The sequence below is a fragment of the Apis dorsata genome, unplaced genomic scaffold, assembly GCF_000469605.1.
Source record: "Apis dorsata unplaced genomic scaffold, Apis dorsata 1.3 scaffold_82, whole genome shotgun sequence".
NCBI lineage: Eukaryota > Metazoa > Arthropoda > Insecta > Hymenoptera > Apidae > Apis > Apis dorsata.
This window is the reverse complement of record NW_006263380.1, coordinates 775,824-786,802: the sequence shown is the minus strand read 5'-3', so window position 1 is coordinate 786,802 and position 10,979 is coordinate 775,824. Positions and strand designations below refer to the sequence as shown.

General features: G+C 28.0%; 4 protein-coding genes across 5 annotated transcripts; 3 read left to right on the top strand and 1 right to left on the bottom strand.

Moving 5' to 3' along the window:
* The first annotated feature begins 955 nt into the window (after window positions 1-955).
* On the top strand, window positions 956-3,339 carry LOC102675858 (signal recognition particle subunit SRP68). Its single transcript, XM_006610937.2, has 3 exons — window positions 956-1,173; window positions 1,486-1,823; window positions 1,884-3,339. Exons 1-3 carry the CDS (start codon window positions 1,080-1,082, stop codon window positions 3,180-3,182), a joined length of 1,731 nt encoding a protein of 576 aa, XP_006611000.1. The 5' UTR covers window positions 956-1,079; the 3' UTR covers window positions 3,183-3,339.
* Window positions 3,340-3,612: 273 nt separating this feature from the next.
* LOC102675987 (uridine 5'-monophosphate synthase) lies at window positions 3,613-5,930 on the top strand. Of its 2 annotated transcripts, XM_031508307.1 has the most exons (4): window positions 3,631-3,655; window positions 3,867-4,057; window positions 4,171-4,654; window positions 4,726-5,930. In XM_031508307.1, the coding sequence occupies exons 2-4, from the start codon at window positions 3,896-3,898 to the stop codon at window positions 5,505-5,507; spliced, it is 1,428 nt and encodes a 475-aa protein (XP_031364167.1). In that variant the 5' UTR covers window positions 3,631-3,655; window positions 3,867-3,895; the 3' UTR covers window positions 5,508-5,930. The 2 variants fall into 2 exon arrangements, with proteins under 2 accessions (XP_031364166.1, XP_031364167.1); XM_031508306.1 differs by having other exon boundaries at window positions 3,613-4,057.
* Window positions 5,547-7,872, bottom strand: LOC102676131 (cytosolic Fe-S cluster assembly factor NUBP2 homolog). The gene is made up of 5 exons (XM_006610939.2): window positions 7,399-7,872; window positions 7,249-7,337; window positions 6,876-7,097; window positions 6,433-6,586; window positions 5,547-6,367 (listed from the first exon to the last, which is right to left on the bottom strand). The coding sequence occupies exons 1-5, from the start codon at window positions 7,507-7,509 to the stop codon at window positions 6,161-6,163; spliced, it is 783 nt and encodes a 260-aa protein (XP_006611002.1). The 5' UTR covers window positions 7,510-7,872; the 3' UTR covers window positions 5,547-6,160.
* An 86-nt stretch (window positions 7,873-7,958) lies between these two features.
* On the top strand, window positions 7,959-10,794 carry LOC102676267 (intraflagellar transport protein 56). Its single transcript, XM_006610940.2, has 7 exons — window positions 7,959-8,096; window positions 8,278-8,804; window positions 9,116-9,365; window positions 9,455-9,664; window positions 9,735-10,041; window positions 10,148-10,388; window positions 10,448-10,794. The coding sequence occupies exons 1-7, from the start codon at window positions 8,094-8,096 to the stop codon at window positions 10,557-10,559; spliced, it is 1,650 nt and encodes a 549-aa protein (XP_006611003.1). The 5' UTR covers window positions 7,959-8,093; the 3' UTR covers window positions 10,560-10,794.
* Window positions 10,795-10,979: the final 185 nt, after the last annotated feature.

The following is a 10,979-nucleotide window of genomic DNA, read 5'->3' as shown; positions in this document are numbered from 1 at the left end:
ATTGAAAATGTAAATAAACAAACGAAAAATGTAAATAAACATTGAAAATGTAAATAAACAAACTTTTGTTAGTAAACATAAGAAAATTTTGAATTCGAACTCTGAAAGTGTAAAAATTTTCGAAAATTTTAGGAATTTGACGTCATTTGCAACAATTAAATTCAAACTTCTTGGTTGCATTATATTTAGATTACATGCAAATTTTAATGAAAATACTTACCTTTATACTTACCTTTATACTTACCTTTTTACTTACCTTTTTAAGCTCCATGTTTCCAGAAAAAACATTTTTTCATCATTTTACTTAATTCTAATTATAGAATTTAAAATATACATACCTATTTTATCAGGAACTTTCATTTTGTAGCAATTACTTCTTTTTTACTAAAAGTTTTACTAAAAGTAATATTAAGCTCACATTTTAAAATTAGTTTCAAACAAATTTTCTATATCAATTTTAATGAATTTTTTCTCAATTAATTATTTATTAACAATTAATATGTAATATCTAATTGATGTTATTGATACATAATATGTTTTTCACTAATTTTTGATTAAAATGGAATTTATTTCTAAATATTTATTCTAAATATGATTCGAAATATTACTTTCTTTGTTATTTTCACTAAATTTTATTTATAATTTTATTATTATACAAATGATTAATCTAATAGTTGATTAATTTAGGATAATAAATAATTAATTGAGAAAAATTTTATAAAATTCATATGAGGAATTTATCTGAATTTGTAATTTCAAGATGCAAACTTAAAAATAAAAACTTCGAAATTTTCGAACATTTTCGAAAATAAAAAACGAGTAATTAAAAATTCTTTTAAAACAGAACCCAATTTTTATTACAAAATTTTATTAAAAACAGCAATATTAATTCCAAATAAGTATAATTTAAAATTTTATTAATTTATTTTCACTATTTATAGCTATTGACTTGCATTTAAAATTACCGCGTCTTCATTTGAAGAGATGTGAATTGTACATCTAACTACAAATATTTTGTGATTGCAGTTGAATTTGTGGTTAAAAAACCTAGTGAAAATCGGATACGTGGTTATAGTACGATGGTTGTGGAAGAAAAAAGTAGTGAATCATTGAGAGAAAATCAAATAAACGATGATACAACGTCGACAGAACAGAAGACGTACTCGTTGGAAAGTATCCTTTTTAAAAAGATTTTAGCATATGAAAATTGTTCTGTCAATGCCATATGTTATTTTCTAACCTATATTTTTTCTTTCATAATTATATAAATTTTTTTCTAACGATCACAATAAAAAAAATAATTTAAATAAATCTACAAATATAAAAAATATTATAAAAATTATTTTTCATATTTTATATTTTTATTTTGAAATATGATTCAATTCATTTAATTAATAATCTTCATTTTTCTTTTATGTTTTGTAAATTATATTGTAATATTTCTAATGTATTTCTAAAATAATAATATCCTTGACAATTAAATAGTTCTAAAAATTATAAAAGAAGCACAACAACAACATGGGTTAAGACATGGTGATTATCAACGATATCGTGGTTATTGTTCAAGAAGACTTAGGCGTCTTAGAAAAGTTTTAAAAGTCCCACAAGGAGACAAACGTCATTTTAAAAGAAGAGATGTATTACCTGCAATGGTTACTGATGATAAATTTTTACAAGTTCCCTTAATAATGGCAGAACGTGCTTGGAGTTATGCTATGCAATTACGACAAGAATCTAACACAGAACCAAGGAAAAAGTTTCATTTAATATCTAGGTTAAGAAAAGCTGCTACATATTCTTTACAACTACAAGAACTGATAGAGGTAAACTATATTCTTTCATGATGCCAAATATTAATTTTTTAATGCAAATATGTATTCTAGAGTGTTAATTGTGATGCAAGAACAAAATTAGAAGCTCAAGCATATGTTGCATGGATACATGGATCTTTACATTTTGAACTACAACTTTGGAAAAAAGCAATGGAAAATTTGAAAAAGGCTCAGGTAGTATATGGAAAACTAGCTTCTGCATTATCAGAATCTGAGCAAATAATGTATAATGCTCGTGTTGAGGAGCTTGCTCCGAGCCTTAGATATTGTGCCTATAATATAGGAGATACCACTGCCATAGATGACTTAATGCAAATGAGAGGTCAACTAAGTGGCGAATTATTAGCCAATTTAGATTCATTGATAGCTCAAACTCGAGAAAAACAAGCAAATGCTGAAGAAGTGACTTGGCGTGGCCAATCATGTGGTATAGTACCACCAAGAGCAGCTGGTCTTTTAATTGCTGATTCTAGATTAAATCAAACGTTAGAAAAAGCGGCAACAAATCAAGCTAAAATTGATTTGCTGGAAGCACACTTAATAGATTGTAAAGATGCAATCTCAATTGTACGAGATTTGTTTAAGAATGAATTAAAGAACAAAGATAATGATAAACTATCTCCTCCACAACATTTAATTACGTATTTGCAGTATATCAGATTGTCTCGTACATTGGAAAGAAATTTAGCATTGATCAAAGTGGCGGAAGAATCTGCAAAAACGAAACCACAGGATATTGTACGATTATACGAAGCAGCACTTCATAATCTTGTTGAAATCTCACAGTTGCAAGATGATGAAGAATTTATACGCGAGCAGGAAGCTAAAACAAAGGGTTACAGAGCCTTTAGATGTTATTACATGGCGCAATCGTTAGCGAATCTTCATCGATGGCGAGAAGCCATGGCTTTATATCAAAGATCTGCACAACATGCAAAAGATGCGCTTGAAAATTATGATAAAGTGCTTCCAGAATCATTAAAAGAAGCTCTCCAAAAATTAGAAATTTCTATAGAAGGTGCCAAGTACGCAGCACATGCGCACAGTGTTTTAGAAGATGGACAAGAAGAAGAATCTGGTATTAATAAATACACAAAAACGAAAAAACCTCTATATGAACGTTTATACGAATATAGAGAAGATAATGCGCTTCTTACGAAACAACCTAACGTTTACAAATTGCCACCATCTATGCAACCTATTCCTTGCAAACCACTCTTTTTCGATTTAGCTTTCAATATGGTTGAATTTCCTGATTTAAGCGAAAAACTTGGCGATCAAGCTAAAAAAGGTGGCCAAGCTGGTCTTACAGGATTTGTTAAAGGTCTTTGGGGTTGGGGAAATAAATAAAACAAGGAAAACATTCGAAAAACATTCGATTTTAAATATTGTCAAACATAATACGATAATGTATTTTTACGATATTCATTTGCCATGATGAGAATCAAGTTTTCACTTATAATAGCAATATTGAATAACGAGAAATAAAAAGAATATTATTAATATATGTTCGACTTTTTATTAACATTTAACCCAATTTTTATAAGAAAATATTTTTATTATTTAATTATTATATACTATTATTATTCTTATATACTATTACTATAATCTTTCTTAGAATAGTATTAAATTGAATGGAATTTTTATAAAATTTGTCATTTGTTATAGAAAAAAAAAAAAAAAATTAACGCTTATGTTGCGAATTTAATTTAAATCTTGGAAAAAATTGATACAATACTATACCTGTTGATTTATATACTATATTATGTGTTATTATGCTGTTACATGTTCTCTACTTTCAGTATGTACCATGTAAGTATAAAGTAAGATGAATATCTGATAATCACAAGATTGATATCAGTTAATTATTTTAAATATAATTATTTTGTCTGTTATTTGAATTTATATTTTTATATGAAATCAAAAATCTTCTAGAAAGTACAGTAAAAAATATAATAAAAGTTCTGTAAAATTAAATGATAAAAAATAACTAACCTTAATTTTTAAATAAGCGATTTCATCTTTTTTTTTTAGATTTTGTGTTTATATTAAAAATTAAAACCATGTTGAAAAATTTAGATGCAATGGATGCTGAATTAAAAGAGCTAGCTATAGCACTTTATGAAATAGATGCATTTAAATTTGGTGATTTTGTAACTAAAGTTGGTCTTAAAACTCCAATATATTTTGATCTAAGAGTATTAATATCATATCCAAAAATAATGGTAAACATTATTATAATAATTACAATTATTTTCAGATATTTATATATATTTCAAAATAATATAAAGTAATATATTTATAATACTTACATTTATCTTATTATTATTATATATAGGTTCGCTTGGCAAAAATATTATGGACATTTGCAGAAGAATGTCCAGATATAACACAAATTTGTGGTGTTCCTTATACAGCTTTACCATTAGCAACATTAATTTCTGCAGATTCTAATGTGCCTATGTTAATAAAACGAAAAGAAGCAAAAGCATATGGTACAAAAAAGATCATAGAGGGTAATTTTAAGCAAGGAGATCATTGTGTGATTATTGAAGATGTAGTCACAAGTGGTAGCAGTATTTTAGAAACAGCATTTATTTTAAGAAAAGAAGGTTTAAAAGTAACAGACACATTTGTTGTAATTGATAGAGAACAAAATGGTAAGAAAAATATAGAGCATCATGGAATTAGAATGAGAAGTTTATATACAACTACTAGACTTATGGCATATTTGTTAGAAGCTAACAAGATTACTCCAAAAATAGTTAAAAATGTAACTGATTATTTATTAAAATTTCAAGTACCAATCATTTCTGTTCAAGGTAAGAAAATGTTTAATAGTAAATTGATTGTTTAGTATATAAATTGAATTGTTTATCTTAAAAAATTTCAGATAAACGGTTAAAAACTCCATTTCATATTCGTAGCACAAAGACTAAAAATGCAATTGCTTCCAAGTTGTTTAATTTGATGGAAACAAAGCAATCCACTATATGTCTAGCAGCAGATTTGACTAAAGCAGATGATATTATAGAAATAGCTGATTTAATAGGACCACATATTGTGTTATTTAAAACACATATAGATATATTAGAAGATTTTAGCTATGATTTTATCAAACGTTTGAAAGATTTAGCTAAAAAACATGAGTTTTTATTAATGGAAGATAGAAAATTTGCCGATATCGGAAATACGGTATCCTTACAATATGAGAAAGGCATTTATAAAATATCTGAATGGGCAGATATTGTTACAGTGCACGCAGTTGCAGGTCCAAATATTATAGATGGTTTGAAAAATAGTTTAAAAAATATAAATGAACCTCGTGGTTTGTTTATATTAGCGGAAATGTCTTCCAAAGGAGCTTTGACGGTTAATGAATATGCGCAGAGCGCTGTATCTATCGCACAAAGTTCGGATATGGTGACTGGAATTGTGTGTCAATCAAATATTTTCTCAAATTTGGGACTTATTCAATTGACACCAGGCGTGAAACTGTCGAAAACTTCTGATAATTTAGGGCAGCAGTACAATATACCAGAATCTGTTGTAAATTCTGGAGCTGATTTAGCTGTAGTTGGTAGAGGTATTACTGAAGCTCAAGATAAATTGGCTGCTACTTTACAATACAAAAAAGAACTTTGGACAGCTTACCTGAAACGAATATCGAATTAGTAAATTTTTCATTATTTTATAAATAGATAAAAACCAAAATAGGGGAAATATATATTTTTTTATTTTTGAACATGTGTACAATAATTAAAAATCGTAAATAATGAACATTGACATTGAGTTTTAAAAAAAACTTGTAAGTAGAATAATGCATAGATTTACAGATTTTAATGTATATACATTATACAATGATATTATAATAATCTATTCACATTTTTGTACAAAAACTTTAAAATGTAAAATGTAAATGTTTTATCAACACTGACACAGAATTATATATACACACATGTACTAATTTGTTACAATGTGCAAAATCTTTTATAAATTTCTCATAAATGCTATTATATAAAAATCGTTGTATTTGTACACATATATTCTACCTCTTTTATGTAAAATGCAATTAAACGATCCCCTTATGATCCTATATATTATTTGTATACAAATATTTTACATATGTCTCATATGTTTATTATTATGTCATGATAATATATTTTCCACTAAAACCTGAATGTTTTTTCTTTTCAAATTAATTTATCTTATTTTTAGTCTTACTAAAAAATATTAAAAAAATGCGAAAGTTCGCAGAGGGCTAATATTATCGCCACGAACAAGTACAGTATTTCATTGAGAACACCGTGTACATGAGATCAAATTTTTCATGCTTCCTTGCTCTGGGTAAGTTCCTCGACTAGCTTTCGAAACACTTGTGCTACCTGACTATCAGGTAATGTTACTAGAATGCTTTGACCAGTATGTGCTAGTTTTCCCACTTGTGGATCTATAGGCACTTTTGCTAAGAATGGAACATTTACCATTTTAGAAAGAGCTATTCCTCCACCCGCGGAAAATATATTTGTACATTCCTATAAATAATTTTATGTAAATAAAAAATTTGTTTTTATAATTTAAACAAATAGTTTATACTAACTGAACATGATGGACAGACAAAACCACTCATATTTTCAATAATACCAAATATATGAATCCCAGTTTTTCTACAAAATGTTATTTCTCGTAAAACATCATCCACTGCAACTGCTTGTGGAGTAGTTACTATAAGTGCACCATCACATTTAACATTTCTGAAAAAATATTTAATCATTTTACTTTGATCTATCATTATATGTTGAAATATTCTCTGTTAATACACATTCAAATATACTGTGTAAGCTTATCAATCTCATGACTAATCCTTATCTAACAAGAAATGTACCTCATTTGAATGTCACATGATTATTAATCATAGTCATGTGTAGAGACTAAAAGCACATGACATTATAAATAGTACAAATCCATAAAATGTTTTATATACTTTTCTTTTATAATTAATGCGACAAAAATAAATAAGAACAAAATAAATTTTAACCATACTTTAAGTTTTCCATTACTGTGATGTGTTCATCTGAGGTTCCTGGTGGTGTATCAATGATTAAATAATCAATATCTTGCCAAATAACATCTGTTAAAAATTGTTTAACCATTCCAGTTTTTTTTGGACCTCTCCAAACAATACTATCATTTTGACTTTTTAATAAAAATCCTATAGACATGACAGCCAGTTTTTGTTCCTTATCTGCAAACACTGGCACCCATCTACATATAATAAAATATCAATAATATAATTAAATAATTATATTTTATAAGTAATATATGTATATAAATATGAAAAAAAATATATAATAATCTTTTATAAATATTTATAAAAATAATTTTTATAAAAATGGATAGTAATTATTTTCAATACCCATCAGAAGATTGATGAACATCTTTGCCTTCTAAATTTAACAAATAAGGCACACTAGGTCCACAAAGATCGACGTCTAACAAACCAACCTACAATATTTTTAATATATAAGTAGTATAACCTACAACTATCAAGAAATTTGAAACTTACTCGAAAACCTGATTCCTTAAGTGCAAGTGCCAATTGTGTGCTGATTGTTGATTTTCCAACACCACCTTTACCAGAAAGCACTAACAAAACATGTTTGACACCTTCCAACATTACGAAAAGAAATGCGCAAACACCACCGGCGATGTAACCTCCACGACAGTCGGTCGCGTTCTGACAATTTTTGTTTTCTATCAGTTCTATATATATTGAAACCAATGTAAATTTCGTCAAGTAGAAAAAATTTTAATTATGATCTATTCAAATCTACATAAATTAAGAAGCAGAACATATTTTAACTTGTTGAATAAAAAATTTTTTTGCGATATAATTTATTTCAGTAATTTTATATTTAGAAATAACAATTATTATAAATGTATTATGATATAAAGTGTCACATTGTGTACAATTTTATTTTCTTAAAAATAAAAAAATATATATATAAATTCTTAAGCAAAAGTTACTTAAATTTTATCACCACTGAACTGACATCTGTAGGGAGAAACTAAAAAATTTAATTTGAAATTTTTAAATATACAATAAAAATTGTTTAATCTTAATAATTTATCATTTTATTAAATAATTTTTCCCGAATAAGTAATATCTAAATTAAACGAATATAGTGATAATGTCTATTCGTTTTTGCAATCTTATGGTAATCAATATATTTATGTATCTATTAGCAACGGTGACTAAAAATGGTAAACATTGCATTGTGCATCGCATTTTCTTTTTTCTTTAATATATATTATTTATCGATGTTCTAAAAATCAAATTCTTTTACGTTCAATCATTTGCATTATTTTCAATTGATTCAATAATATATAATTAATTTTTTCGAAATGAATTTGTTTTAATATCTACAATGAAAACTTGTGATAGATATTATCAAGAGCTAAACCAGCGTCTTCCGAAGGAGTGAAAAGATCTACATCGGACAAAAAAATACCCAAATTAGAGGAGTTTTTAGAGAAACGCGATTACACAGGTGCTTTGACACTTTTGGAATTCAACAACGCCTCAGAAAATACTTTAAACTCCGAGCTATGGATGGGTTATTGCGCGTTTCATTTGGGGGATTACAAACGTGCAGCTACGATTTACGAAAATTTACAAAAACGAGACGAAACACCGGCGGATACCTCGACAAATTTGGCATGCTGTTATTTCTTTCTTGGAATGTACCCTGAATCACAAAAACTTCTGGAAGATGCACCGCACAGTAAATTGAAGAACAGACTTTTGTTTCATTTGGCGCATAAAATGGGCAACGAGGCGAAATTAATGGAGTATCATCACATGTTGGAGGATGTAATAGAGGATCAACTTAGCTTGGCATCGATTCATTATCTCAGAGCACATTATCAAGAGGCTATCGACGTTTACAAAAAGATTTTGTTAGAGAACAGGTTGTAATCCACCTGTTTTTTTTTTTTTTATTCTGTTTGATAAACGAATTAGAATTTCGATATTTGAAATCAAGCTGTTCTTTAGGGATTTTGATAGCGATGATACGAGCAGCAATGATGAAAATCAAAGTGATAAAAATTCAGACGTTTGTTTGATCAAAGAATTAAGAAATTCCAGGTACCCGTTTCCTTCTCCTTCCTTTTTCCCATTCGATTTCCGTTATTCGAAAAAACTTATTTTCGAAAAATTTTTATTCAAATTTATTTTTTCTATTCAAATCATATTCACGTTTCCTCTTTTTTTTTTACAGAGATTATTTTGCGCTAAACGTATACGTTGCTTTGTGTTATTACAAATTAGATTATTATGACGTAGCTCAAGAAGTCCTCCAAGTTTACTTGCAAAAATATCCCGACAGTGCAATAGCTATAAATTTAAAAGCGTGCAATCACTTCCGTTTATACAATGGTAACGCTGCACAAAGTGAGATGAAACAATTGATAGAAAAGATGTCCAACTCTTTCAGCTTTAGTCACGATCTTATACGTCACAACGCGGTTGTACGTATAACACGTTTACGAATTTTTTTCTATAACATGCGCAATCTTCAACCAATCCAATCTGAAACCAATTTATTTCTTTTTCTTAGGTTTTCAAAGGTGGAGAAGGTGCATTGCAAATTTTGCCCAATTTGGTGGATGTTATACCAGAAGCCAGACTGAATTTAGTAATTTATTATTTAAAACAAGACGACGTGCGAGAAGCATTCGAATTAATTAAAGATCTTGAACCAGCTGTGCCACAGGAGTATATTTTAAAAGGAATAGTTAATGCAGTGATGGGGCAAGAGACGAATTCTGTAAGTTCGTACGGAGATAAAATATTTCTAAAATTAAATAAATTTAAATCGATCGATGAATTATTTTCAGCGCGATAACATAAAGACGGCGCAACAGTATTTTCAATTGGTGGGCTCCTCCGCATCTGAATGCGATACCATACCTGGTAGACAATGCATGGCATCTTGCTTCTTTCTGTACCGTCAATTCGAAGAAGTTCTCGTGTACTTAAATTCAATAAAGACTTATTTCTCCAATGAAGATAATTTCAACTTCAATTATGCGCAAGCACAAACTGCAGCAGGCTACTTCAAAGAAGCGGAAGAGGCGTTCTTAAATATACGAAACGAAAAATATAAAAATGATTATATTTACATTAGTCTCCTGGCACATTGTTGTAATAACATATTTTATATATAATTTTTATATATATTTTATATTTAATTATTTTACTCATTATTTTTACTATATATATATATATTTTTTTTTTAATTCTAATTCAGTTATAATGAACAAGAAATCCCAATTGGCTTGGGATTTATACCTAAAAATGGACACAACGACGGAATCGTTTAATCTGCTCCAATTGATAGCCAACGATTGTTACAAAGTCGGTGAATTTTGGTACGCAGCGAAAGCATTCGACGTGTTAGAACGAATGGATCCAAGTCCTGAAAATTGGGAAGGGAAACGTGGCGCTTGTTGCGGCGTGTTTCAATACATCGTGGCTGAAAGGCAATCAAAGTGTGTATCCTTTTATTTATCCATTAATGCAATCAATTCTTTGCGACGTATTTTTTTAGAGAACTATTACCTGAAATTATACAACTTTTGAAGAACACTTCGAATTCACAAGTGGAGCAGATCATTCGAGTGATGCGCAAATGGGGTAAAGATAACAGAATTAATTGTTGATATAACAGGAATCGAATGGACAGATGAATGATCGTTTAAACCTGAAACGTAACTTTATCTTACATATAGTTTTATATTATATAATAGATTTATGTATTATGTAAGACGCGTTATTATTATGTATATGAATTAACAATATTTTATTTTAACTATTTTATTATCTAAGATCTAAAAGATCTGTGTAAAGAATTAACTCATGGCGTTGATGATTTAATATAAAATAGATATATTTAAACTGTGATACACTCATTTCATAATATAATAATAATAATAATAATAATAATAATAATCATAATAATAATAATAATAATCATTGTAATAGCAATAATAATAATAATAATAATAATTAATTTTAACAAACACAATCGGTGAATCGTAAAAACACCATATTCGATGGCGTACACCGCATTCGCATACTTG

Coding starts and splice junctions, on each gene's coding strand:
- LOC102675858 (XM_006610937.2), top strand. CDS start 1,080: ATGGTTGTGGAAGAAAAAAGTAGTGAATCATTGAGAGAAAATCAAATA. Junction 1,174..1,485: donor GAAGACGTACTCGTTGGAAA/GTATCCTTTTTA, acceptor ACAATTAAATAG/TTCTAAAAATTATAAAAGAA. Junction 1,824..1,883: donor AACTACAAGAACTGATAGAG/GTAAACTATATT, acceptor TATGTATTCTAG/AGTGTTAATTGTGATGCAAG.
- LOC102675987 (XM_031508306.1), top strand. CDS start 3,896: ATGTTGAAAAATTTAGATGCAATGGATGCTGAATTAAAAGAGCTAGCT. Junction 4,058..4,170: donor TATCATATCCAAAAATAATG/GTAAACATTATT, acceptor TATTATATATAG/GTTCGCTTGGCAAAAATATT. Junction 4,655..4,725: donor ACCAATCATTTCTGTTCAAG/GTAAGAAAATGT, acceptor AAAAAATTTCAG/ATAAACGGTTAAAAACTCCA.
- LOC102676131 (XM_006610939.2), bottom strand. CDS start 7,509: ATGTTGGAAGGTGTCAAACATGTTTTGTTAGTGCTTTCTGGTAAAGGT. Junction 7,098..7,248: donor GTTCATCAATCTTCTGATGG/GTATTGAAAATA, acceptor TATTATATGTAG/ATGGGTGCCAGTGTTTGCAG. Junction 6,368..6,432: donor TTGTCTGTCCATCATGTTCA/GTTAGTATAAAC, acceptor AATTATTTATAG/GAATGTACAAATATATTTTC.
- LOC102676267 (XM_006610940.2), top strand. Junction 8,805..9,115: donor AAGATTTTGTTAGAGAACAG/GTTGTAATCCAC, acceptor TTTTTTTTACAG/AGATTATTTTGCGCTAAACG. Junction 9,665..9,734: donor TGGGGCAAGAGACGAATTCT/GTAAGTTCGTAC, acceptor AATTATTTTCAG/CGCGATAACATAAAGACGGC.